Source organism: Pan troglodytes, chromosome 17 (assembly GCF_028858775.2).
Source record: "Pan troglodytes isolate AG18354 chromosome 17, NHGRI_mPanTro3-v2.0_pri, whole genome shotgun sequence".
NCBI classification, from domain to species: Eukaryota; Metazoa; Chordata; class Mammalia; order Primates; family Hominidae; genus Pan; species Pan troglodytes.
The window spans coordinates 70,406,643-70,430,937 of record NC_072415.2 but is presented as its reverse complement, the minus strand read 5'-3'; the positions used below and the strand labels follow the sequence as shown (position 1 = coordinate 70,430,937).

The 24,295-nt window shown below is 36.8% G+C and overlaps 1 protein-coding gene and 1 long non-coding RNA gene across 2 annotated transcripts in view; one reads left to right on the top strand and one right to left on the bottom strand.

Moving 5' to 3' along the window:
• The window catches only part of LOC112206244 (uncharacterized), a 177,696-nt gene that overhangs the window by 118,685 nt on the left and 34,716 nt on the right, over positions 1-24,295 (bottom strand). The window lies entirely within an intron of this gene.
• On the top strand, positions 14,704-15,702 carry MC4R (melanocortin 4 receptor). The gene is given in 1 exon segment (NM_001159735.1): positions 14,704-15,702. A coding segment is annotated over 1 exon segment (999 nt).

Below are 24,295 nucleotides of genomic sequence, written 5' to 3'. Positions count from 1 at the left end.
TAAAAGAAAGTGCAAGATGTGTTTGTTAGATGTTGTAGGACATCTGATGGAGTCTCAAATCCACGAAATGGCAAAACTCACTATTTACAGGATATGACTTCACGCTTCTCTTTCCTATTATAAAAGATCAATTAAAGTGCAAAAAATGTGCATAATCTCTCATTTTTCAAGTCATAGGAAAATCCAAGAGCCTTGTGTGTGCTATCGTACAAAACGATCAACTCTATTTCACCAGATGTACTCAAAAACAGTTGAAACAGCACAGGCATGGTCAGAGGCAGGCTATACAAGAAAATCCAAATTTATAAAATCAGGAATGGAGAAATACCAGGTTTTATTATAAATTTGTTATAGTTTTATCTATGTAGAGATTTACCTATAATGTCTAAGCACAGATTATTAACATAAATGTTGTAGTAGATAATGGCAGAAGACTCAATTAAAAACAAATGAAAATTTTGAAGTTTAGATTTATGAGAAAGCTTTGAGAATGTATTCACTGCACATAGAAACTTATGACTTTAAGTATATATTAGTTTTTTTGAATATTTACTGGAGGAAACTTAATAAAACAAGGCACCCTACCATAATGTCTTTCCCTACCAAGGCAAGACAAGATTTTAAATATCCTACTCTTCTTTTCCCACACCCCATATTTAAGGAAAATCCATCAAAGAGCAAGAACTAGGTTTTCTCAAAAGTGACTAATTGGTACAAAGACCACATCAGGTTCCTTACAAAGGAGGATTCATCTCCAGATTTTGATTACAAGACTCCATTTATATATAAGCAAATGAGCCCACTGGGTGGCTAATTGTAACCTACATGTTATTTAGTATAAAGTGATTAAACAGTGCCACTCTGAGCTAGCTGTGCTGAGAATAGAAGTTTAGTGGTATGTGAAGTATCACTGAGTGTTCGCACATAAAGAGGAATTGTTTCAGTGCTTACATGGATAAGAAATTGGATTTCATAACCAAAAATATTTTTTAAAACTGCTCCCATAATCTAAGTGTGCCAAAAAAGGTGAATCCTGAAAAGAATATGCAATTCCCAGGTAAACTCCAGATAACGATTTAGCAGCATAAACATAGTTTTAGAAAAATATAAATAAATATAGCTACTTCTTGTATAATATTTACTCTGTGCAAGGCACAAGTCAAAGTGCTTCATACATATTAGCTCATTTAATTCTTACAGTAACCCTTTGATGCGATGATGATGATTATCCTAACGTTGTGGAGATGAAATTGAGACAATCACTTACATTTTTTTATACATACACACAGTTATTTTGACAGACCTAACTAGCAGTATGTTATTTTATTTTTAAGTGTGATCAGGATTACTGAGAATGTGCTAATCTAGTGGAAATTATATGTCTATATTTGTATGTCCGATTTTGATCAGTAATGGTACTGTGAATAAAACAGACACACACAAAAATCAGTGACCACACTGATTTCAGAAAACAAGAACCAAGAGTTTATGCAGAAAGGCTGATCTCTCCAAGGTACTGCTGATTGAAAGTTTATTCTCCTCAAAGTTTTTCCACCTTGCTCCTTTATTTAAGAGGTTTTCATTTGTGATATTCAGAGATAGTTGGACCTGGCTTGAGAATTTGGAGGATTAGATTACTGTTGCAGATTGATTTCATATACGAGTAAGTCAGATCTCTGAACTAATATGAGTGCAGTATAATTAAAGGGAGTGAAATATAGCTGGAATCACAGAAACAGTACTGTAATTCTAACTATCACATTCATTTGGAGTATGAACTGGGACAACTAACATAATTTCTTTGTTACTTAAAAATTTATTTTTATAATAATAAAATTAGTCTAGAAAATCTTTAAACTCCTATCTAAATTAAAATTGTGTGAGTATAAATAAGTGGACATCAATAACATAGTTTTCATTTAACAAAATGAGAATGATCTTAGCAAAATCTTAGATAATATAGATCAATTATCTAAAGACAGAAACTACCAAAACTCACTCAAGAAAAAAATAAAACTGAATCGTATGATGCATACATATTAAATACATTAAATTTATATTTAACTGCTTTCCAACAACAACAAAAACTCCAGACCCAGAAGCTTTTGCTGGTGAATTCTGCCAACATTTATGAAGAAATAATGTCAAACCTACAATGCAAGGACCAGTTTTTATTTAATAATAATAATAATAATAATAATTATTATTATTATTATTATTGAGACAGAGTTTTACTCTTGTTGCCCAGCTGGAGTGCAATGGTGCGATCTTAGCTCACTGCAACATCTGGCTCCCAGGTTCAAGCGATTCTCCTGTCTCATCCTCCCAAGTAGCTGGAATTACAGGCATGCACCACCACGCCTAGCTAATTTTTTTTTTTTTTTTTTTTTTTTTTTTATTTTAGTAGAGATGAGGTTTCCCCCTGTTGCTCAGGCTGGTATTGAACTCCTGACCTCAAGTGATCCACCTGCCTTGGCCTCTCAAAGTGCTGGGATTACAGGTGTGAGCCACTGCACCCTGCCCAAGGACCAATTCTAAATGCAGTAACACCAAAAAAGTAAATATATAAGTGCAAGTCTAACAGAATGTGGGTAGAATCTGTATGATGTAAACTATAAAAGACTGATGAAAGATGCATGAAATTACAACCAAAAACTGAATCTTACTGTAGGTAAACTTCAAAATAAATTTTTAAAATATGATAAAGAAACATAGAAATTAGAAATTATAATTCATCCATCCAACAATCAATCAAGGTTGGAAAACTCTATTTTTCTCCTGTCTTTTCTTAATTTTGTAAAACACTGTGGATTACTGAAAACATCCTAAGAATAGTAACTGGTCCTTGACTTGGAAAAAGTCATACGCCTTTCAGGAGGACAGATATACAAGCAACAAATGACAAAAGAGTAATCATTATGGCACGGTCATGCAATAAAGTGCTGAGGAGAAGAGTTCAGGCAACATTTATTGTACTCTGCTGGGGTAGGGTAGTTGTGTGAGAGAACACTAAATGCTAAAGGCAAGAAACGAGTTGTCATTTGAGATGACATTATTCCAGGGTAAGGGAGGCAGGAGGGAATTACATAAACACTCTTTGTTCCTTATTTCCACTATTCTTGTACTCAAGATCCTGGGAGAAATGTTCAACAGTAGCATACTTATTCTTCCCCCAGGCTGCTTCCAGACAATAACTGTGCAGCAGGGATACCAAATCAGGTCTATCACAGGGAGACGCGGGACCCATCTGAAAGCCAGCTTTAGTTTGAGTGCTCCCCAGAAGTCATGCCAACCTTCCTTAGACTTTATAGGAGGTCTAGGACGCTTCCCTCCACCCTTTCTTCCCTCTCTCCACTCAGGGGCAAGTTCATTTCATGATTTGACAAGTTTTTTTTTTTCTTTTAGCTTGTCCTGGCTCCTCATTTTCTTCTTCACCGTTATTTTATTAGTTAAATCTTACATGCTTAATCCCATTTTGGTATCCTCTTCTGAAAAAGACACGCACTAACACAGTGAGCCACTACGCCCTGCCCAAGGACCAGTTCTAAATGCAATAACACCAAAAGAGTAATATATAAGTACAAGTCTAACAGAATGTGGGTAGAATCTGTATGAAGTAAACTATAAAAGACTAGTGAAAGATGCATGAAATTACAACAACAAACTGAACCTTATTATACAACTCCATATGATACAACCACAAACTGAAAAGATATACACTCCTTTGCCTATTTTGTTTCTCACATTTGCCTCAAAAATACATGTGTTCCTCATTATTCTGTTTATAGTGCCCTGTTTCCTCCCATCCTAGTAGAAGCCGACCGTTTCCCCTACAGCATATATCTACTGCAACGAAAATATGTCTTCCTACTAGATCATTCCTTTTCTTTTCTTTGGAGATGAGGTCTGTCTCCGTTACCTGGGCTGGAGTGCAGTGGTGTGATCATAGCTCACTGCAGCCTCGAACCCCTGTGCTCAAGCAATCCTCCCACTCCAGTCTCCTGAGTAGCTGGGACTACAGGCACATGCCACCATGCTCAGCTGATTTTAATTTTTTTTTTTTCAGACATGGGGTCTCACTATGTTGCTCAGGCTGGTCTCAAACTCCTGGCATCAAGTGATCCTCCAACCTCACCCTCCCAAAGTGGTGGAATTACAAGGGTGAGATACCATGTTCAGCCCCATACTAGATCATTCTTTTGACCTCTACATCTAGTTTTGCTAAATAGATATGTTCATTCAGAGATGGCAAAAACACTGCAAATTCAAAATTTCAAAAACTAAATGTGCTTTATCTCTTAATAAATTTCTCTTTCAATATTCTTTGACTGCATATAACAATCAGGATTCAATACAGAAAACAGATATATTCTCAGCATATCAAGTAGAAGGGGACTTTATACAGGAAATAAAGGTGCTTACAAATTTGGGGATGGTTGTAGACCTTCAACGATTTTATTTCATTCCAATTTTATAGCACCTGGGCTGTGATCTGCAGATCAGAAAGCTGCCATTGGTACTGCTATCCCTGATACATAAAGAGGGTAACCAGATACATAAAAGTGGAGTTGCCTAATGCCAAAGCCTACGTCTGCCAGAACCTGTTAGCCAGCTACCATGGCTGCAAGAAGATGACTTCTGCCTCACTTATTAACAAGTCTATGAAGACTGTATCTAACTGGGAAAAATTAATTCACATACAAAACTCAGGCTGCAAAGGACCCTAGGCAATATAGATTTTAGCTTTCTAAACTCCAAACTGAAACAGATCCAAATGGAGATTAAGAGAGCCAGCCTGTGTACCTGCTAACTTAATGGCACCAACATAACCAATTCGCCCAAGCCAAAAAGTAGAGGGTGTTGAAGAGTCCTTTCTCGTCCTCATTCAGTTGATGGATAAATAGTCTTGTTCTTACCTAAGCTGTTACTGGCTTACCTCAAGCCTTCACAAACTCTTATTTGGGCTTCTGAAATGGTATCTTGGTAGTGTCAAAGAGTATATTAACTCTTCACTTTTACCCTTCATAATTCCATGCAGTGCTTTTCCTAAAGTGTAAATGTTATATTCCTCCTTCAGTCTCAAGGCTGTTTATCCAAAAGGCAATGTAGGACGCATTCAAGGTTTGGAAGGAATGTCCTGGGCCCCTGGCACTCTGGCATGATGTGCAAAGCCTTAGATAACCTGTTGCTTGCTGACATCTCCACTCATTTCCTATGTCTCTTCTTTGTGTACTCCACCCATTCCAAAATATTTGCTATGCCCCAAATTTGAAATATCATATTACACAACCAGAATTTGTGGAAATTATTCCCTCTGCCTTGAATTCTAGCCCTCTTTACCTCTTTTACAGAGTTAAATGCTCCAATATTTATCTAAATAAATTCCCCCCCCCCCAGTAATAATTTAAGACTCAGTTGAGCAGAGATTTCTTGAACTGATGGCTATTATATCACTGATCACGAATGTAGGAATTATTAGCTTACAACTAATTAGGCCTAGACTCCCTTGCAGCCTGAGTTCTGCATTAAGACTCCGCATTTTGATGGTATCTACACTGCAGTTCCTCCATGACAGAGCACATATATCTTGTTTGCCTTCATATTGGGAACATAGTAGGTGCTCAGTAAAATACTGGTTGATAGAAAGAGTGAAAGAAAAAAGGAAAATTAAGCCGACTGGAGAGGAGTTTAAAACAGCCATAGCAAAACTGCACAATGAATCTTGCTATAAGCTAAATAGGAAGGAAATGCTGAAATGCTAAATTTTCTAAAATTTTAAGATAAAATCATATTTCATAGTGTCAAGTTTATAAACAAATTAGTAATATTTCATTAGGATTAAAGATATTTTAATAAAATTATGTGATCTTAGTGTTGTTTAATGTAAAATATTTAGAAACAAAGGAGTTATATAATTAATTCCTTAGAGAACCATAGTTATTTTATATTAAAAATAATAAATATGGGCTTCAACAAAAGTATTTTATATTTTATATAATTTTTCTCTAAAATATATGTTAAAAATCATAATGAGAAAAATTGTGTTTATCTTATAATGGGGTATAAAATGTTCATATGTTAAGTATCAGTACCTAATTATATACATTTGACTGGGACATTCTATATATGGACAGCAATTATGCAAACTAGGAGACATGTAAGCATCAGCCTATAGACATAGGAGCTACATTTTAATAAATTAGGATTATATTTCATAAGGTAATTATTACCCATTTTTAAGTGAGCAGAATTTTTATAGTCAGAATAATTTGGTCAATGTTTCCCAAATTGTGATTCAGTGAATATAAATTCCAAATTATAGTTACATTTAGTTCTGCTGTAACATAATATATATGTTCCTTAAAAATCAGTGTGCTATGAAAAATCATGCAAAAAATAAAAATAAAAACAACAGAGCTTATGGAAAAAATGGCACTAGGCACATAAAACTCAAAAACTTTATCAGTGATACATTTACAAAAAAGAACCCTGACTGAACCAGCCTTGCATCCCAGGGATGAAGCCCACTTGATCATGGTGGATAAGCTTTTTGATGTGCTGCTGGATTCGGTTTGCCAGTATTTTACTGAGGATTTGTGCATCAATGTTCATCAAGGATATTGGTCTAAAATTCTCTTTTTTGGTTGTGTCTCTGCCCGGCTTTGGTATCAGAATGATGCTGGCCTCATAAAATGAGTTAGGGAGGATTCCCTCTTTTTCTATTGATTGTAATAGTTTCAGAAGGAATGGTACCAGTTCCTCCTTGTACCTCTGGTAGAATTCAGCTGTGAATCCATCTGGTCCTGGACTCTTTTTGGTTGGTAAACTATTGATTATTGCCACAATTTCAGCTCCTGTTATTGGTCTATTCAGAGATTCAACTTCTTCCTGGTTTAGTCTTGGGAGAGTGTATGTGTCGAGGAATGTATCCATTTCTTCTAGATTTTCTAGTTTATTTGCGTAGAGGTGTTTGTAGTATTCTCTGATGGTAGTTTGTATTTCTGTGGGATCGGTGGTGATATCCCCTTTATCATTTTTTATTGTGTCTATTTGATACTACAAGGCTACAGTAACCAAAACAGCATGGTACTGGTACCAAAACAGAGATATAGATCAATGGAACAGAACAGAGCCCTCAGAAATAACGCCGCATACCTACAACTATCTGATCTTTGACAAACCTGAGAAAAACAAGCAATGGGGAAAGGATTCCCTATTTAATAAATGGTGCTGGGAAAACTGGCTAGCCATATGTAGAAAGCTGAAACTGCATCCCTTCCTTACACCTCATACAAAAATCAATTCAAGATGGATTAAAGATTTAAACGTTAGACCTAAAACCATAAAAACCCTAGAAGAAAACCTAGGCATTACCATTCAGGACATAGGCGTGGGCAAGGACTTCATGTCCAAAACACCAAAAGCAATGGCAACAAAAGCCAAAATTGACAAATGGGATCTAATTAAACTAAAGAGCTTCTGCACAGCAAAAGAAACTACCATCAGAGTGAACAGGCAACCTACAACATGGGAGAAAATTTTCGCAACCTACTCATCTGACAAAGGGCTAATATCCAGAATCTACAATGAACTCAAACAAATTTACAAGAAAAAAACAAACAACCCCATCAAAAAGTGGGCGAAGGACATGAACAGACCCTTCTCAAAAGAAGACATTTATGCAGCAAAAAAAATATGAAAAAATGCTCATCATCACTGGCCATCAGAGAAATGCAAATCAAAACCACAATGAGATACCATCTCACACCAGCTAGAATGGCGATCATTAAAAAGTCAGGAAACGACAGGTGCTGGAGAGGATGCGGAGAAATAGGAACACTTTTACACTGCTGGTGGGACTGTAAACTAGTTCAACCATTGTGGAAGTCAGTGTGGCGATTCCTCAGGGATCTAGAACTAGAAATACCATTTGACCCAGCCATCCCATTACTGGGTATATACCCAAAGGACTATAAATCATGCTGCTATAAAGACACATGCACACGTTATGTTTATTGTGGCATTATTCACAATAGCAAAGACTTGGAACCAACCCAAATGTCCAACAATGATAGACTGGATTAAGAAAATGTGGCACATATACACCATGGAATACTATGCAGCCATAAAAAATGATGAGTTCATGTCCTTTGTAGGGACATGGATGAAACTGGAAACCATCATTCTCAGTAAACTATCGCAAGAACAAAAAACCAAACACCGCATATTCTCACTCATAGGTGGGAATTGAACAATGAGAACACATGGACACAGGAAGGGGAATATCACACTGTGGGGACTGTGGTGGGGTGGGGGGAGGGGGGAGGGATAGCATTGGGAGATATACCTAATGCTAGATGACGAGTTAGTGGGTGCAGCGCACCAGCATGGCACGTGTATACATATGTAACTAACCTGCACAATGTGCACATGTACCCTAAAACTTAAAGTATAATTAAAAAAACAAACAAACAAAAAAAAACAAAACAAAAAACAAAAAACAAAAAAGAACCCAATAAAACCAGGCCCATTGTCTTATAGTTAAAACAGGAGCATGCCTAATAGTTAAAAATACATCAACCTGCAATACATACAGCACTTAAAAAAAAATCTGCAGTTAGCTTGTGGAAGTCAGTTTCAGAAGGGTTGTAGCTTATGAGTTATAAAGTGATAGAAGGATGATTATGTAAATTCTCACAAGAAATTCTAACACCACTTGTGGATGGCTGTGCCTCCTGACACTCAGTGAGCTGTATTGTTTGAGGTGTGTGTGTTTTGCATGCTCCCGTGTCTTGGTTCAACCAGATGCACTTTTCCCCATTCACCTACTGTCTCTCTTAGACGAAACTGTGCAAAAATACACAATTTATCCTATGCCCAAAATGTTCCCTGATATATGAATTAAGTTTGGAACAAATTTACATTTCAAAACAAGCATTATAACAGAAATGAGTGTAATAGGTACTTGAAAATAAAAGTGGAAGAAGGAGGGTTCTATGTTCCAACAAGTTCAAGAAATATGGGGGTTAAGCAATGTTTATTCTTGTATTAGGCAATTTCTGAAACTTTGTTTGCTGATGTAAACTCTGAAACTTCAAGAGGGCAATGAGTTTGCACAATTTTAAAAATTATTTGACATTAGAGCATTCCCTTTCATTAATATTTTGTGGTGGAAAAACTCTTAACAACTAAAAACAGTGTTCCATGTAGCATAGTTTGGTAAACATTCTTCTATATTAATGTTTCACATTTATTGTTATAAAATGTAAAACAAGATTTTTCTCTCAGAACAGAAATAAATTATGCTCTAACTCAATTTTGTGAGGATTACAAAAGAAATCTGAAATAAATTTTCAAAAATACTATCAATGTGTCTAATATTACTGGTTGTATTTCTTCTGGCTCGTAGAGAAATATGAACCATGACAGGCAAATAAAATACCATATTCGAGATCATCTTTTCAGCACAATTAACCTCACAATTACACCCAGTGATTAAATTTTTGATGTTGAGGGTATGTAATTTTCTGGGACTTCAGTGTGATCCTTTTGTTCATAAATAAAACATTTTTATGGGAAAAAAATTTTAAGGGAGTAATTAATTTTGTTCTTTATTACTAATTTCACCTATTATTTCTAAATTAACATTTTTATTTTATTCAAATTTTTAACCAGTTCTTTTATTCTGTTTTTATATGCAATGTTTATATAGGATTTAGAATAAGTATGAAATAACTATTTGATCATTTATTAGATAGTCTGTCAAGGAAGAAAATTGCCATAGATGAATCTAATATAATTTAGTCTTTTTTCAGATAAAAGGCAATAGATGGAAGATGAGAGTGGAAATGAGAGCATCAGGATGATTGAAAATTCTCTCATCAGTTAAAACAACTAGAGCACTTGCAAAGCTTGTCAGGATTAACACTTTCAGAACTCTGAAAATTGACCAATACTTCAAATAACCCAAGGTAAATTTATTCAGGAAAGTGGCTAAATTGAAGTAAGAAGAGTGAAACTTGCAGCATTTTAACTAGACACATTTTCCCATTCCCAACTCACCAGCTCTGCAGTAGCTTTGACAACTAACATCCTATAAAAATGTTTAAAAGCAGCAGCCTAGCAGGAAATGGAGGGTGCAAAATGGGGTTGGATCTTCTTCAAAGCTCCATTCCTGTTACCAGAGATGCCATCATTATTTTGACCTATCTGTTGGTTTCCTGACAAACTCTACTTGCAGGGATTTCTTATTTGACCTAACTCAGAACTCACCCACGGAGAACAGTCTTTTCCTCAGGGACATTTGTTGGAAACAATCAGAACAACTGCTTAACATCATGGCTGCCTAAGGCAATGGATAGAAGTTGGCGAAAAAAATCAGCTATTCAAAAAGCTCATAAGAGAAAGCTCAAGAAAATGAGATGTCCATAGGAATTTATTAAAACTCTAATATATTCCTGAGAATCTAGAAAGCCGTACATACATGCAGGACTGTGCTTATGATCAGAAACAACAACAACAACAACAAAAACTAAGAAGGCTTTGAGTTCTCACCTCTGGCTGACCTTTGTGGCTGTGTGTAAGCAGAAGGTAAGGCCAAGGCAGAGTTGCCCAGTGCCTGGCTAAGTGTCAAAGGCATGCCCACCATGGACACAGAGTCTCTCAGCAATGACTAGGGGAGATGTTAGTTCCTGACATCTAAGGAAATCTCTGTCCACTTATCAGCTGACCAATCAGCTATCAGAGCAGAGACCTCATTGATTATACAAGACAAAGAATACACACTTTTTAGAATTATTTAAGAAAAATTACTGAACAACAACAATAACAAACAACAACAACAACAAACCCTGGGTAAGAGAGAAAATCTGATTTTCAGGGTTGCTGGATTGTGTTATTCAAAATTCCCCGTTTTTAACAAAAATGAATAAATAAAATGCAGGCAAATAAGAAAATATAGCCCATACACATTAGGAAAAGGAAGTCAGCAGAAATTATTCCTGGGGAAGTCTAGATGTTGCACTTAATATGTAAAGCCTTTAAATCAGTTCAAACATGTTCAAATGATTAGCGAAAACTATATCTAAAAATTAAAGGAAATTATGAGAACAATTTCTCATCAAACAGAAGATATCAAAATATAAGTGTAAACTTTAATAACCATGGGTTAGGCAATCCTTTTTTAAATATGATCCCAAAAGCTCAGGCAACCAAAAAAAATTTGATAAATTTAACATCATCGTAATTAAAAGGTCTGTGGTTTCAAGAACACTATCAATAATTGAAATGGCAAAAGTACCCAGAATATGTAAAGAGCCACTACAACTCAATAATTAAAAAAAATCCAATTAAAAATGAGCAAAGGATTTGAATAGGCATTTCTCCAAAGATTATTACACAAGTAACAGGTAAGGATGTAAAATCATCTTCAGTATCATTAGGCATTAGGGAAATGAAAATCAAAAGTATAATGAGAGTTCACTTCATATCCTTATGATGGCTAAAATAAAAAAGATGGACAATAGCAAGTGCTAGCAAGAATGTGAAGAGATTTGAACCCTCATACATTGCTAACTGGAAATGTCAAATGGTGCAGCCACTTCAGAAAACAGTTTGGCAGTTCCTCAAAACAAGAAACAGAGTTATCATATGATTCAGCAATTCCATTCCTGGTTGTGTATCCAAAAGAATTGAAATCATCTGTCACATAAGAATTTGTCCATAAATATTCCTAGCAGCATAATTCGTGATAGCCAAAACTGGAAATAACCCAAATGTTCCTCAACTGATGAATACATTTAAAAATATAATGTATACAGCCAGGTGCAGTGGCTCATGCCTGTAATCCCAGCACTTTGGGAGGCCGAGGCGGGCGGATCATGAGGTCAGGAGATCGAGACCACGGTGAAACCCCATCTCTACTAAAAATACAAAAAATTAGCAAGGTGCGGTGGCGGGCACCTGTAGTCCCAGCTACTTGGGAGGCTGAGGCAGGAGAATGGTGTGAACCCAGGAGGCGGAGCTTGCAGTGAGCTGAGATTGCACCACTGCACTCCAGCCTGGGTGACAGAGCGAGACTCCATCTCAAAAAAAAAAAAAAAAAATATATATATATATATATATATATATATATATATATAACATATATATACACAAATATATATATACATTTATGTATATATATATAAATGTATACATACAATGGAATATTACTCAGCCATAAAAACTAATCAAAACTGGGCGCAGTGGCTCATGCCTGTAATCTCAGCACTTGGAGAAACCGAGATGGGCATATCGTTTGAGCCCAAGAGTTTGAGACCAGCCTGGACAACATAATGAGATTCAATCTCTACAAAATTTTTTTTAAAAGCTAGCTGGGTGTGGAGGTACACTTGGTTCCAGCTACTCAGGAGGCTGAAGTAGGAGGATCACTTGAACCTAGTGAGCCACGATCATGCCACTGCACTCCAGCCTGGGTGACAGAGCAAGATCCTGTTTCAATTTTTAAAAAATCAAATTCTGATTCACATTATAGTGTAAGCAAACCTTGAAAATATTATGCTACATGAAAACAGTGAGCCACAAAAGGCCACATATTGCATTATTTCAATCATATAAAATGTCTAAAATAGGCACATTGATAGAGACAGAAAGTAGATTAGCAGTTTCTAGAGGATAAGGAAAGGGTAAAATGGGGAGCAACTGCTAACGGGATAATGAAAATGTTTTAGAAATAGAAAGTGATGATTATGGCACAACTCTGTGAATATATTCCCCAAAAAAATCCATTTAATTACTAAAGAGGTGATTTTTTTTGATATGTGAATTATATGTCAATTTTTAAAAAGAGAAAAAATAAGGCAAGAGGAAGGTAAGATTTCCAGCTCATGATGTTCAGGAAAGCCCATTCCAGCATTTTACAACATACAGATGATTAGGCATTCAGAAATACAGGGGAAGGGAGTTGGAGGTGTGAGTTCTGCTCTGTGCAATCATTCAAGAGACAGGCTCCTTTCATGATATGGTCCTGCCACCTGTAACATGCGATTTCAAAGACAGGAGAGAAAACTTGTGTAAAATTATGAAAGAGCTAATGCGATGAGCCTCACTGTCAACATGCCATTAGCTAGAATTTAGTCATAAGGTCCTACCCAATTCCAAAGGTGGATGGAAGACGTTAATTTATCTCAATGCTCAGGAACAATACTTAGTATTGTCTCTGTCACAAAAGGAAAGAGGATACATTCCCAACCTAAGTAATTGAGATTCAGAATTAACCCTGAAATAAGCAGCTACAAACTATAGAGCACTAAAACCAAAAATAATCATAGAAGAAAAGAATATACAAAATTTTGTATAATCTGTTGTTCAATTAATTTGGAAAGTAACTTTGCTGCCATCTTTCAAACCACCTTAAGCAAAATATTCAGAAACTTCAATAAATAACTAGTATCACCAGTCTTGGCTTGATAAGTAAAGTTACTAGGTATTTGTCGGTTCAACTTACAATACGTTAAACTATGGAGGTTTAAAAAAAAGTTGCTTAAAAAAAAAAACAGAATGCAGCTTATTATTTTCCTGAGTTCAGTGTAAGCATAGTTACATTAATGCCGTATGAGTTTAAAATATTGTAAATAAAAAGCACCTTTTTTCAGCTATAACACAAACTCTTCAATAGAGAAATATGGGATATTAGTGCACTAAAATCAACCCCTTTTGAACCCATTCATAATTTATAGCTACCTACATAGTTCTTCCAGCCATACCATGTCTATCTGTATCATTAAATATCCAGGTATTTTAATTGAACCACTACTGGCTGGGTTCTTAATAAAAACAAAAAATTAAGAGGGTAAATAAATTCAGTATCCTAGCCAAAAAGCAGAGTATCTGTTTCAGGAACATAGGACAGTATACTTTCCATTTCATTTTACACACACACATGATGTCTTTTACATAAGAATGAACCTGGCTGCCTCAAGATAGCTTGTTTTGATATCACAGAATGGCCTCTAGGGATCAAGTTGTTTCCCTTGAAAACTTAAAAAGGGAAATTCAGTCTCTCTTATCCGGCTTGCTTCTCGACTTCAGACTTCAGGAGCTTCTGCATCTGAATCTGTGTCACCCTGCAATTTGTGTCTCTGAAACATAATCCTGTCTCACAGACTCCCATTGCATTGGGATTGGTCAGAAGGAAGCGGAGGAGGAGCCACCGTGAACATGTTTTTTTTTCTCTCCACACATCATAAAAATCAGCAGCTGGCGCCTACAGCCCCTAACACTCAAAGCAACGCTCAGGCTGGAAACAGAAGCTTCCGAGAGGCAGCCGATGTGAGCATGTGCGCACAGATTCGTCTCCCAATGGCATGGCAGCTTCTAGGAAAATTATTTTGAACAGACTTGAATGCATAAGATTAAAGTTAAAGCAGAAGTGAGAACAAGAAAGCAAAGAGCAGACTCTTTCAACTGAGAATGAATATTTTGAAGCCCAAGATTTTAAAGTGATGATGATTAGAGTCGTACCTAAAAGAGACTAAAAACTCCATGTCAAGCTCTGGACTTGTGACATTTACTCACAGCAGGCATGGCAACTTTAGCCTCACAACTTTCAGACAGATAACGACTTGGAGTAAATAACTGAGACGACTCCCTGACCCAGGAGGTTAAATCAATTCAGGGGGACACTGGAATTCTCCTGCCAGCATGGTGAACTCCACCCACCGTGGGATGCACACTTCTCTGCACCTCTGGAACCGCAGCAGTTACAGACTGCACAGCAATGCCAGTGAGTCCCTTGGAAAAGGCTACTCTGATGGAGGGTGCTACGAGCAACTTTTTGTCTCTCCTGAGGTGTTTGTGACTCTGGGTGTCATCAGCTTGTTGGAGAATATCTTAGTGATTGTGGCAATAGCCAAGAACAAGAATCTGCATTCACCCATGTACTTTTTCATCTGCAGCCTGGCTGTGGCTGATATGCTGGTGAGCGTTTCAAATGGATCAGAAACCATTGTCATCACCCTATTAAACGGTACAGATACGGATGCACAGAGTTTCACAGTGAATATTGATAATGTCATTGACTCGGTGATCTGTAGCTCCTTGCTTGCATCCATTTGCAGCCTGCTTTCAATTGCAGTGGACAGGTACTTTACTATCTTCTATGCTCTCCAGTACCATAACATTATGACAGTTAAGCGGGTTGGGATCATCATAAGTTGTATCTGGGCAGCTTGCACGGTTTCAGGCATTTTGTTCATCATTTACTCAGATAGTAGTGCTGTCATCATCTGCCTCATCACCATGTTCTTCACCATGCTGGCTCTCATGGCTTCTCTCTATGTCCACATGTTCCTGATGGCCAGGCTTCACATTAAGAGGATTGCTGTCCTCCCCGGCACTGGTGCCATCCGCCAAGGTGCCAATATGAAGGGAGCGATTACCTTGACCATCCTGATTGGCGTCTTTGTTGTCTGCTGGGCCCCATTCTTCCTCCACTTAATATTCTACATCTCTTGTCCTCAGAATCCATATTGTGTGTGCTTCATGTCTCACTTTAACTTGTATCTCATACTGATCATGTGTAATTCAATCATCGATCCTCTGATTTATGCACTCCGGAGTCAAGAACTGAGGAAAACCTTCAAAGAGATCATCTGTTGCTATCCCCTGGGAGGCCTTTGTGACTTGTCTAGCAGATATTAAATGGGGACAGAGCACGCAATATAGGAACATGCATAAGAGACTTTTTCACTCTTACCCTACCTGAATATTGTACTTCTGCAACAGCTTTCTCTTCTGTGTAGGGTACTGGTTGAGAATATCCATTGTGTAAATTTAAGCCTATGATTTTTAATGAGAAAAAATGCCCAGTCTCTGTATTATTTCCAATGTCATGCTACTTTTTGGCCATAAAATATGAATCTATGTTATAGGTTGTAGGCACTGTGGATTTACAAAAAGAAAAGTCCTTATTAAAAGCTTAACAATGTCTCTTTCGTGTTATTCATAAGCATTGGACACTTTGCGTGCTTTCGTAACATAGAAATCAGAGCCTCATTAAATATATTCTAATAAATGCTTTATTATATTATACTATCCACCATTGAAATGTAGAGAGTTCATTCTAGCAGTTAAGGGAAAATATTTAAAGAATAGATGTATAATCATTTTTAAAGATATCATCACTGAAATTTCAAGTAATTTAATTAAAGGTTTGTTCATCCTCCCTGTGCAGAAGTAGAAATGAAACTCCTCTAGAGAGAAAGACAGGTGCTGAAGAAAGAGAGATGCTGAGTTAGAAAACTATGTGTACTTCTCAGACACAGAAAGATTCATCTCCCTTAGCAAACAGGCTATTTCACACAGGCAGTTCGGTTTGGGGTGGGTGGGAAAAGGCAGCTATAGGGAAGAAAGTGTCCTGGGAAACCTAAGTTGCCACGTCAAGCTAAATTTCCCGTTACCAAATTATCCCTAAACAACATTAATAAAACAGAGAATGGGGATTTCTGCCCCCCTTTAAACAAGGATTCAGGGTCTGCTGAAGTGTCCAGAAAAGGTAATATTGTACTGAGAGATTTAGCTTCCTGTTTCTAGAGAAGTACGGGACTGACATCGAATTCTTTCTCATTTCACATGAAAATGACTTGCTGTTTACTTATTGCTGATTTTCTGAACTGGAGTACAAATGTTGATTATCAAGGATTTTAAACTTCAAAACCGAATTCATAGCAGAAGTGTTTTCTGGCAATATTTGTAAATAACTAAAATAAAGGTATCTGTGATGCTGGTACATTTTAAGCAGGAAGGGAGGCACCCACCAAACCCCAGAGGATGGCACGCAATAAACTAGCCTTCCACAGCCACTTCTTGAAGAGTAAAATGTTTTGCTCCAAAATAATCCTACAGATTTGGCCACTGAGCAATAAAATTTGTACTGTACTTTCTAATCTGTGTGTAATTTAAAATAAAGCAAAAGAATATATTAGGTTGAGGATTACCAGTAAACTATCTTAGGATTTATAGGGTCTTCAAATGCTCATGGGCAGAGGCCATATGCAAAGGTACTCCTTAACTCAAATCTAAATGTTCTACACTGATTATAAGACCCAAGAAACACTTTCAACATTCATCTGAAAACACTACCTTAAAGGATAATAGTGAAGTTAAAGTTTACACATAAGCAGTGGTACTAAAGCTGAAATTTTAATTCCACTGCAATTCCTCTATTTTGAAGCAAAAGTGAATGTGAGGATTTAAATATACACTAATCTAACAATCATAGTCTATAGCAGTAGAGGGACACAGTTATGTTTTTTTCATTGCTACATTTCCTGTCCATTCTTTCATTTCATGAATCTGAAAAATCCCAGGGACTAGAGATATGAAAAAGAGAGCTATGAGCACACCCCATCTTCTGTGGTGGCTGCCCTTCCCAGTTTATCCTATTTCTCCTCCAAGTGTCATCTCAGATACTCAGAAGGAAATCCTGGCTCCTCCTTCTTCAGGTTCATACCTTCTCCTGGAGTGGCTTACAGTGTTAGGGTGTGTATAATTCATGAACGAGCCATATAACACCACCCTCCCCTATATGCCATGGTACCATATTGGACTTCAGCTCCTTTAAGTGCAGAGACCGTCTCTTACTTAGTTTTTCTATTCTCCAAGTCTTCCTCTATTCAAGTTACTTCCTTTTGTTCAAGTAAAAACAAGATTCCCTCAGAGGCCAGGCCTTACCCAAGCCACCTCTAAGCTCCATTCCACATCCAGTGAGATTTGGAGCCCCACCAGCTCTAGTTGGATTGTTATTGTATCAACTGGGGAAGTGTTATGGTTTAAAACTGTAGGCTTCAGCAAGTATATTTAGGATGAATACAGGAGGGAGCAGAGAGTGAGAGTGGGGCTGGAGATTTGGAGGAAACAAGCTTGAAGTACACGAAATGAAGATACTGTAGTGACCATGGCTGCTAGAGCAGATGCAGAGAAAGTGGTTATTCCAAGTAGGTAATTTTAAATATATTAGGAGCAAAGAACTGAAATTCACAGAATTGTATGAGAACATTCCCCTCAAGGAAAGGGGATTCTATTTCTGCTCCATTCACCTTACATCTAATAACAACATGTCGTCACGACTTCAGACCTTATCCAACCATAATATTCAGATTCCTGTTTGGAATCCCCAGTTCCATATTGCAGTCTCACTTTCCTTGCTGTTTTATTTTTGTGCAATCTGTCTTTTCTGTTAGCATGTGAGCCCCTTAAAGAAAAGCCTTATGCTCATATTTTTATTGCCACAGGGAATAGCATATTTCATATTTAACATATTAGAGAGACTAAAAAAATCTAGAGAGAGATAAAATATTCTTGACTTCTGAAAGTGGTTTCCCATTTAGTCTCACCTTGAGCATTCTTGATGCTGCATCTATTTCAGTGGTGGCAATGATGACAGATCGGGGCAGAACTTTCTTATGGAGCCGCTGCCTAGCCATCGTTGTCTCGTCCTACCTAGAGTGTCTTCAGGGAAGGACAATAGAAGCCATGGTGGTCACTGGGGAAGCAAGTGGGTCAGGCATTGGTTGCACACAGAAATGTTATAAAGGCAACCTATAGCCATCCTACTGAAAACCCATGATCAATAAATAGAGAGATGTGGAATCACAGCATGAATGAAGTAATAAGGGAATGTCTGTCCCATCGGATTATCTTGGTTTTACTACCGACAGTAGAATTAGTCATTGTTTAAGCCATATCAAGATTGATTTGTCCAGTTATGGTCTTAGGAGTTAGAGCTATCTGTAGCTAAGGACATTGGCTTATCTAAAACTTAGCACAAATGAGAATTATTCTTCCACATGCAGTGTCCATTAGGGAGAAATACATATGAATTATGCTAAATGGAAAGCATGGTACCATCCTGTGTCTGAGACATTCCATCCCCACCCCAGTGAAGTACCTCCAAGGAAACTGAGCTGTAGCACATGGCTTAGCCTACAGGCCCCAAACTGCCCCTCCCTCTCTCCTACTAAATCCACAAATTGACATCTTGTCACCTTTCAACCAACAAAAGACTACCTGAACATCATGGTTAAGAAGAAAAGAGAACGAAATGCAAGAGAGAGAGGGAGAGAGAGAGAAAGAGAAGAATGCTTACCAGGTTATGGATTGGCTTTCCACTTCAACTGATGAAAAAAATAAACAAACAAATAAATAATGCCATAAAACATGTACCCACGAGCAGGGGCTTTAAACACATAGCTCAACCCTGCTGGTGGCCCAGGAATTTCTATATGAGGCGGCTTAGGGTGCAGTGTGGTTCAGAGGAGTTACAATGGACTGTCTTGAAGGTTTCTGCACAGCAGTTGCCTTCTTTCAGGTTGCATAGGTTCTTGAAATGTGTTAGGAGGGATATTTGAAGATTATACCTTGGTGAGATTAATAAACTTGGGCACCATGGGTGTCCTAGAATCTGACTTCATCAGACAAGTGCTTCTTTATGGTGAGGAAAAGGGAGTGGAAGGAGACCGGAACATGGTACAGAGTATTGTCTTCTCTTCCATCTTTCAAAAAGTTATTCCATTAATCAAATGTTATTCCTACAGCTTTTTTTAAAACTTGTAGGCTATTTTGTCCTTTACTATTTCTCTTGCTAATCTAGAAGCCAATAGTATTAAAGATGATATGTTTTCAATGAATGCTTCTTACCTGACTTCTTGTTTTATATTTCTTTTATGTTTTTTTCACTCAATTTTTCTTAAATTTCTTTGTATTGTGGTGATACACTAAGGCAAAGAGAAAGAAAAATAGGAAAAAATCCAAATGTTCATATTAGTTTGGTTCAATGGACCGATGCTTTAAAGTGCATAAAAATGTGAACACATTGCCTTTGCATTTGGCCTAAGCTGTTTTGCTTTACAGAATCCTACTGGAAAGAAAGCACTTTTAGTGGAAATAAGAAAGGAGTAGAACTCTACAGTTACTGCAAGGACACTGCAGCATAGTGATCAAGGCCCCAGAAATGCACTTGTATCACATATCCATATTATGGCCTAACCAAAGGAATAAGGGAAACTAGATAGTCTACATTAGTCAACTTGAAGTACAAACAGATGTTCCCTTGGAATATTCTTAAGGAATGGAAATAAATGTTGCCTGCAAAAAAGAATTTAATTATAGCATTGGAGTGGCCTTTGACAAATGGCTGCTATAAATTTTATGGTATCAAATTCACATTTTTAAAAGCTGAATTAATTTTCACAATTGTAGAGGAGGTAGTAAAGTAGGTGATTTTATATCCTTTTATGTTGAAATATAAATTGACAAAATTACATTAGAGGACATTATGCAATGTGTATCACAAACTCTAAAAACACCCATTCCTTATTATTTCATTGTGATTAGTTTTAGAAGTATGATTGTTAGGTTAGGAAGCCACCACTAATGGAAGGCTCACATCACCTCCTAAGTGTAACTGTCTGAGGATCATTGATGTGAGATCTGGTGTACCTACCCTCAAAAATTCCAGTTTATTAGTGATAAAACTTTACATCATTATTCTGTTGTGAAAATATTGGTAGATGAGAATAAACTTTCTGATAAAACCTTCTAATATCAGACACCTTTTGTTCTATTTTGTTTGATATTTAATTTTTTGAAGAAAGCGTGTTTATTTGAGGTTCACAGCAAGATTAACCAGAAAGTACAGAGATTTCTCATGTACCCCCTTCCCCACACATGAAAAACCTCTCATTATCAACATTCACCACCAGAGTGGTACAATTGTTATAATAGATGAACCTACCTTGACACATCATAATCACCCAAGTCTATAGTTTACATTAGGGTTCACTCTTGGTGTTGTACTTTCTATGGGTTTGGACCAACATATAATGATCTGTATCCAACATGATAGTATCATACAGAGTAGTTTCTAACAACCCTAAAAATACTCTATTCTCTGCCTATTTATCTCTCTCTCCCCAACAGCTGATAACCATTGGTCTTTTTACTATCTCTAGTTTCGGCTTTCCCAGACTGTCACGCACTTGGGATCATATAGTTGACAGTCTCTTCAGATTGGCTTCTCTCACTTTTTGAATTTAAATATGGATCTAAGTTTTCTGCATGTCTTTTTATGGCTTAATAGCTCATTTCCTTTTAGTATTGGATAAAATTCCACTATAGGTATATACCACAGTTTATCCACTCCCCTGCTGAAGAACATCTTAGTTGCTTCCATATTTTGGCAATTAAATAAAGCTGTGTGGACCTAAGTTTTCAACTCCTTTGGCTAAATACCAAAGAACAGTAATGAACTTTTAAAAACTCCAGTATGGCAATCACATGAAAAAAAGCTCAACATCACTGATCATCAGAGAAATGCAAATCAAAACCACAATGAGATATCATCTCACACCAATCAGAATGGCTATCATTAAAAAGTCATAAACTAACAGATGCTGGCGAGATTGTGGAGAAAAGGGAATACATACACTGTTGGTGGGAGTGTAAATTAGTTTAGCCCTTGTGGAATAATGTGTGGTGTAATTCCTCTAAAACCTAAAGATAGAAATACTATTTGACCCAGCAATCCCATTACTGGGTATATACCCAAAGGAATATAAATCATTCTGTTATAAAGATACATGCATGCCTATGTTCATTGCAGCACTCTTCACAATAGCAAAGACATGAAATCAACCTAAATGCCCATCAACAGTAGTAGACTGGATTAAGAAAACATGGTACATAGATACCATGGAATACTATGCAGCCATAAAAAGGAATGAGATCGTGCCCTTTGCAGGGACATGGATGGAGCTGGAGACCATTATCCTTAGCAAACTAACTCAGGAACATAAAAACCAAAAGGCGTGTGTTCTCATAAGTGTGAGCTAAATGATGAGAACGCATGAACACATGGTGGGAAACAACACACACTGGGGCCTTTCAGAGGGTGGAAGGTGGCAGAAGGGAGAGGATCAGGAAAAATAACTAACGGGTACCAGGCTTAATACCTGGGTGATGAAATAATCTGTACAACACCCACCCCATGACACAAGTTTACCTATGTAACAAACCTGCACATGTATTCCTGAAGTTAAAAGTTTAAAAAATAATATTTAAAAATACAACAAAACAAAAAACCTCTGGTATGAATATGATGATGTTTGTGGCTATCCTTTAATCTTTAAAGGATGGTTAGTTAATATTTGAATGATGCTGGTCAGAAGCATACACTTCAGACATAGCTGGTAAGTGTCATCACATACTTCTATTAAAATTTTCACAGATGGCCAGGAGTGGTGGCTCACGCCTGTAATCCCAGCACTTTGGGAGGCTGAGGCGGGCAGATCACCTGATGTCAGGAGTTTGCAAACAGCCTGGCCAACGTGGTAAAACCCCGTCTCTACTGAAAATACACAAATTAGCAGGGCGTGGTGGCAGGTGCCTGTAATCCCAGCTACTGAGGAGGCTTAGGCAGGAGAATTGCTTGAACCCAGGAGGCGGAGGTTGAAGGGAGCCAAGATCGGGCCACTGCACTCCAGGCCAGGTGACAGAGTGAGACTCCATCTCAAAAAAAAAAAAAAAAAAAAAAATCACAGAGGTTCAATGAATATGTGCAGGATATAATAGAAATAATTTTTTCATTGGTGAAATGGGTGTTTTTCAAAACTTGTTGACTTAAAAATTGCATAGCAATTGACACAACTTGCACGAAGAAGGTACAAAATTTTCCCCACTTAGCAGCTTGCTTAGCACTTAGACTGTATGTCCGAAGCTCCATATATAGTTCCATGTATCCCCCACCCACCTCAAGGTCTCTGTTGCCCATCTTAAATATTTTGATATTACTAAAAACAATTTTTGAAGCAGTATTGACATGGGTTTTATGTTACAAGGAACATACAAAACAAAATACTTAGCATGATACAAATTATCTAGAGGAAAGTACCACCGTCTTACTTATATACCTCCTGCATATTACCTTTCATAAGTCATGAGCAATTGGTAGTCATTATTCCTGAGTGATAATATTGAGGGGCATGTTGATTTTCTTTATTGAGTGTGTTTCTATTATGTACATTTACTACAAAAAGCACATTTTAATGTCTTAATATATTTTAAAAGAATAAACATTACAACAGAAAGACGGTTGGTGGAAATGCAATTGCCAAATTACTGATTTGTGGAGAAGTTATGTTTGAATAAGATCAGATCTTGGTGACTATATCACCTTTCCACCCTTTTAAGTAGACTCAGAGGGCCTGCCTGATGGCACATGTGTAGTCAGTGGCAGCAGTAAAGCCCGAGACCCCGTTTCTGGCTCCCCATCTAGGTTTCCCTTGTATCAAATTTCAAGAAGCATGTTCTGTAGGTAAATATGGCTTTCCCAGTCGCAGAGACCTAGGACTGAATTCTGGTTATACTCCTTTTAAGCTGTGAGATTTTGTGGAAGTTAATTTTCTCATAATTAAATCATAATAATAAAATACTTGCCTAATGGGAATCTTTAAAGGATAAAGGCAATTAAAGAAGATCAAGAGTGTTATATTCCACAAAACTGTTCCCAATACATATAGGCACTCAAAAATGGTAATTATTATTGTTTTAAAAAATATAAAATAAATGAATAAATGCAGACTTACTAGTTTTCTATCTTTTTCAGCTATTCTATCAATCAACATAGCTAGGCCTTAAGCTTAATTTTTATCTTAAGTCATATTTTAAAATTTCCTTGGGTTTGATTACATTTTTATGTAAATATATTTGAACATAATACATGGGCATATCTGTACTCCAAAGGATAATTTGTTATCACCAAAAATGTTAATTGTTCTAAAATTTGCAGTGTCACATTTAATATTGGAAAAGGCTAATTTGAAGATAATGTGCCAAATATGAAATAACCAATTAGCTCATTTATTCAGAAATGGATTGATACTTACTACACTTTATCCCATGAATTCAAATGTTAACATAAAAAATCATTATCTAAGTTGAGATTGCTGATATTAAATGTAAACCCTTGAAAAGGAACCATAAATCAGAAATTTATGATTACATCTTTATGTTCAGCTATTATATCAGCCCATCACATACACACTAAAGCTGTGTGCATGAGAGTAGAAAGAACATAAGATTGAACTAAATGAGTATTGAATTCAAATCCCAGATCTGCTATTTACCAACTGTTGAACCTTGGCCAAGTTACTTGAATTTCCTAAGCACGTAAAGTCTAATCTATGAAATGAAGATAATATCTGTTATCTATCATATGGTTAATGATAAATATTAAATA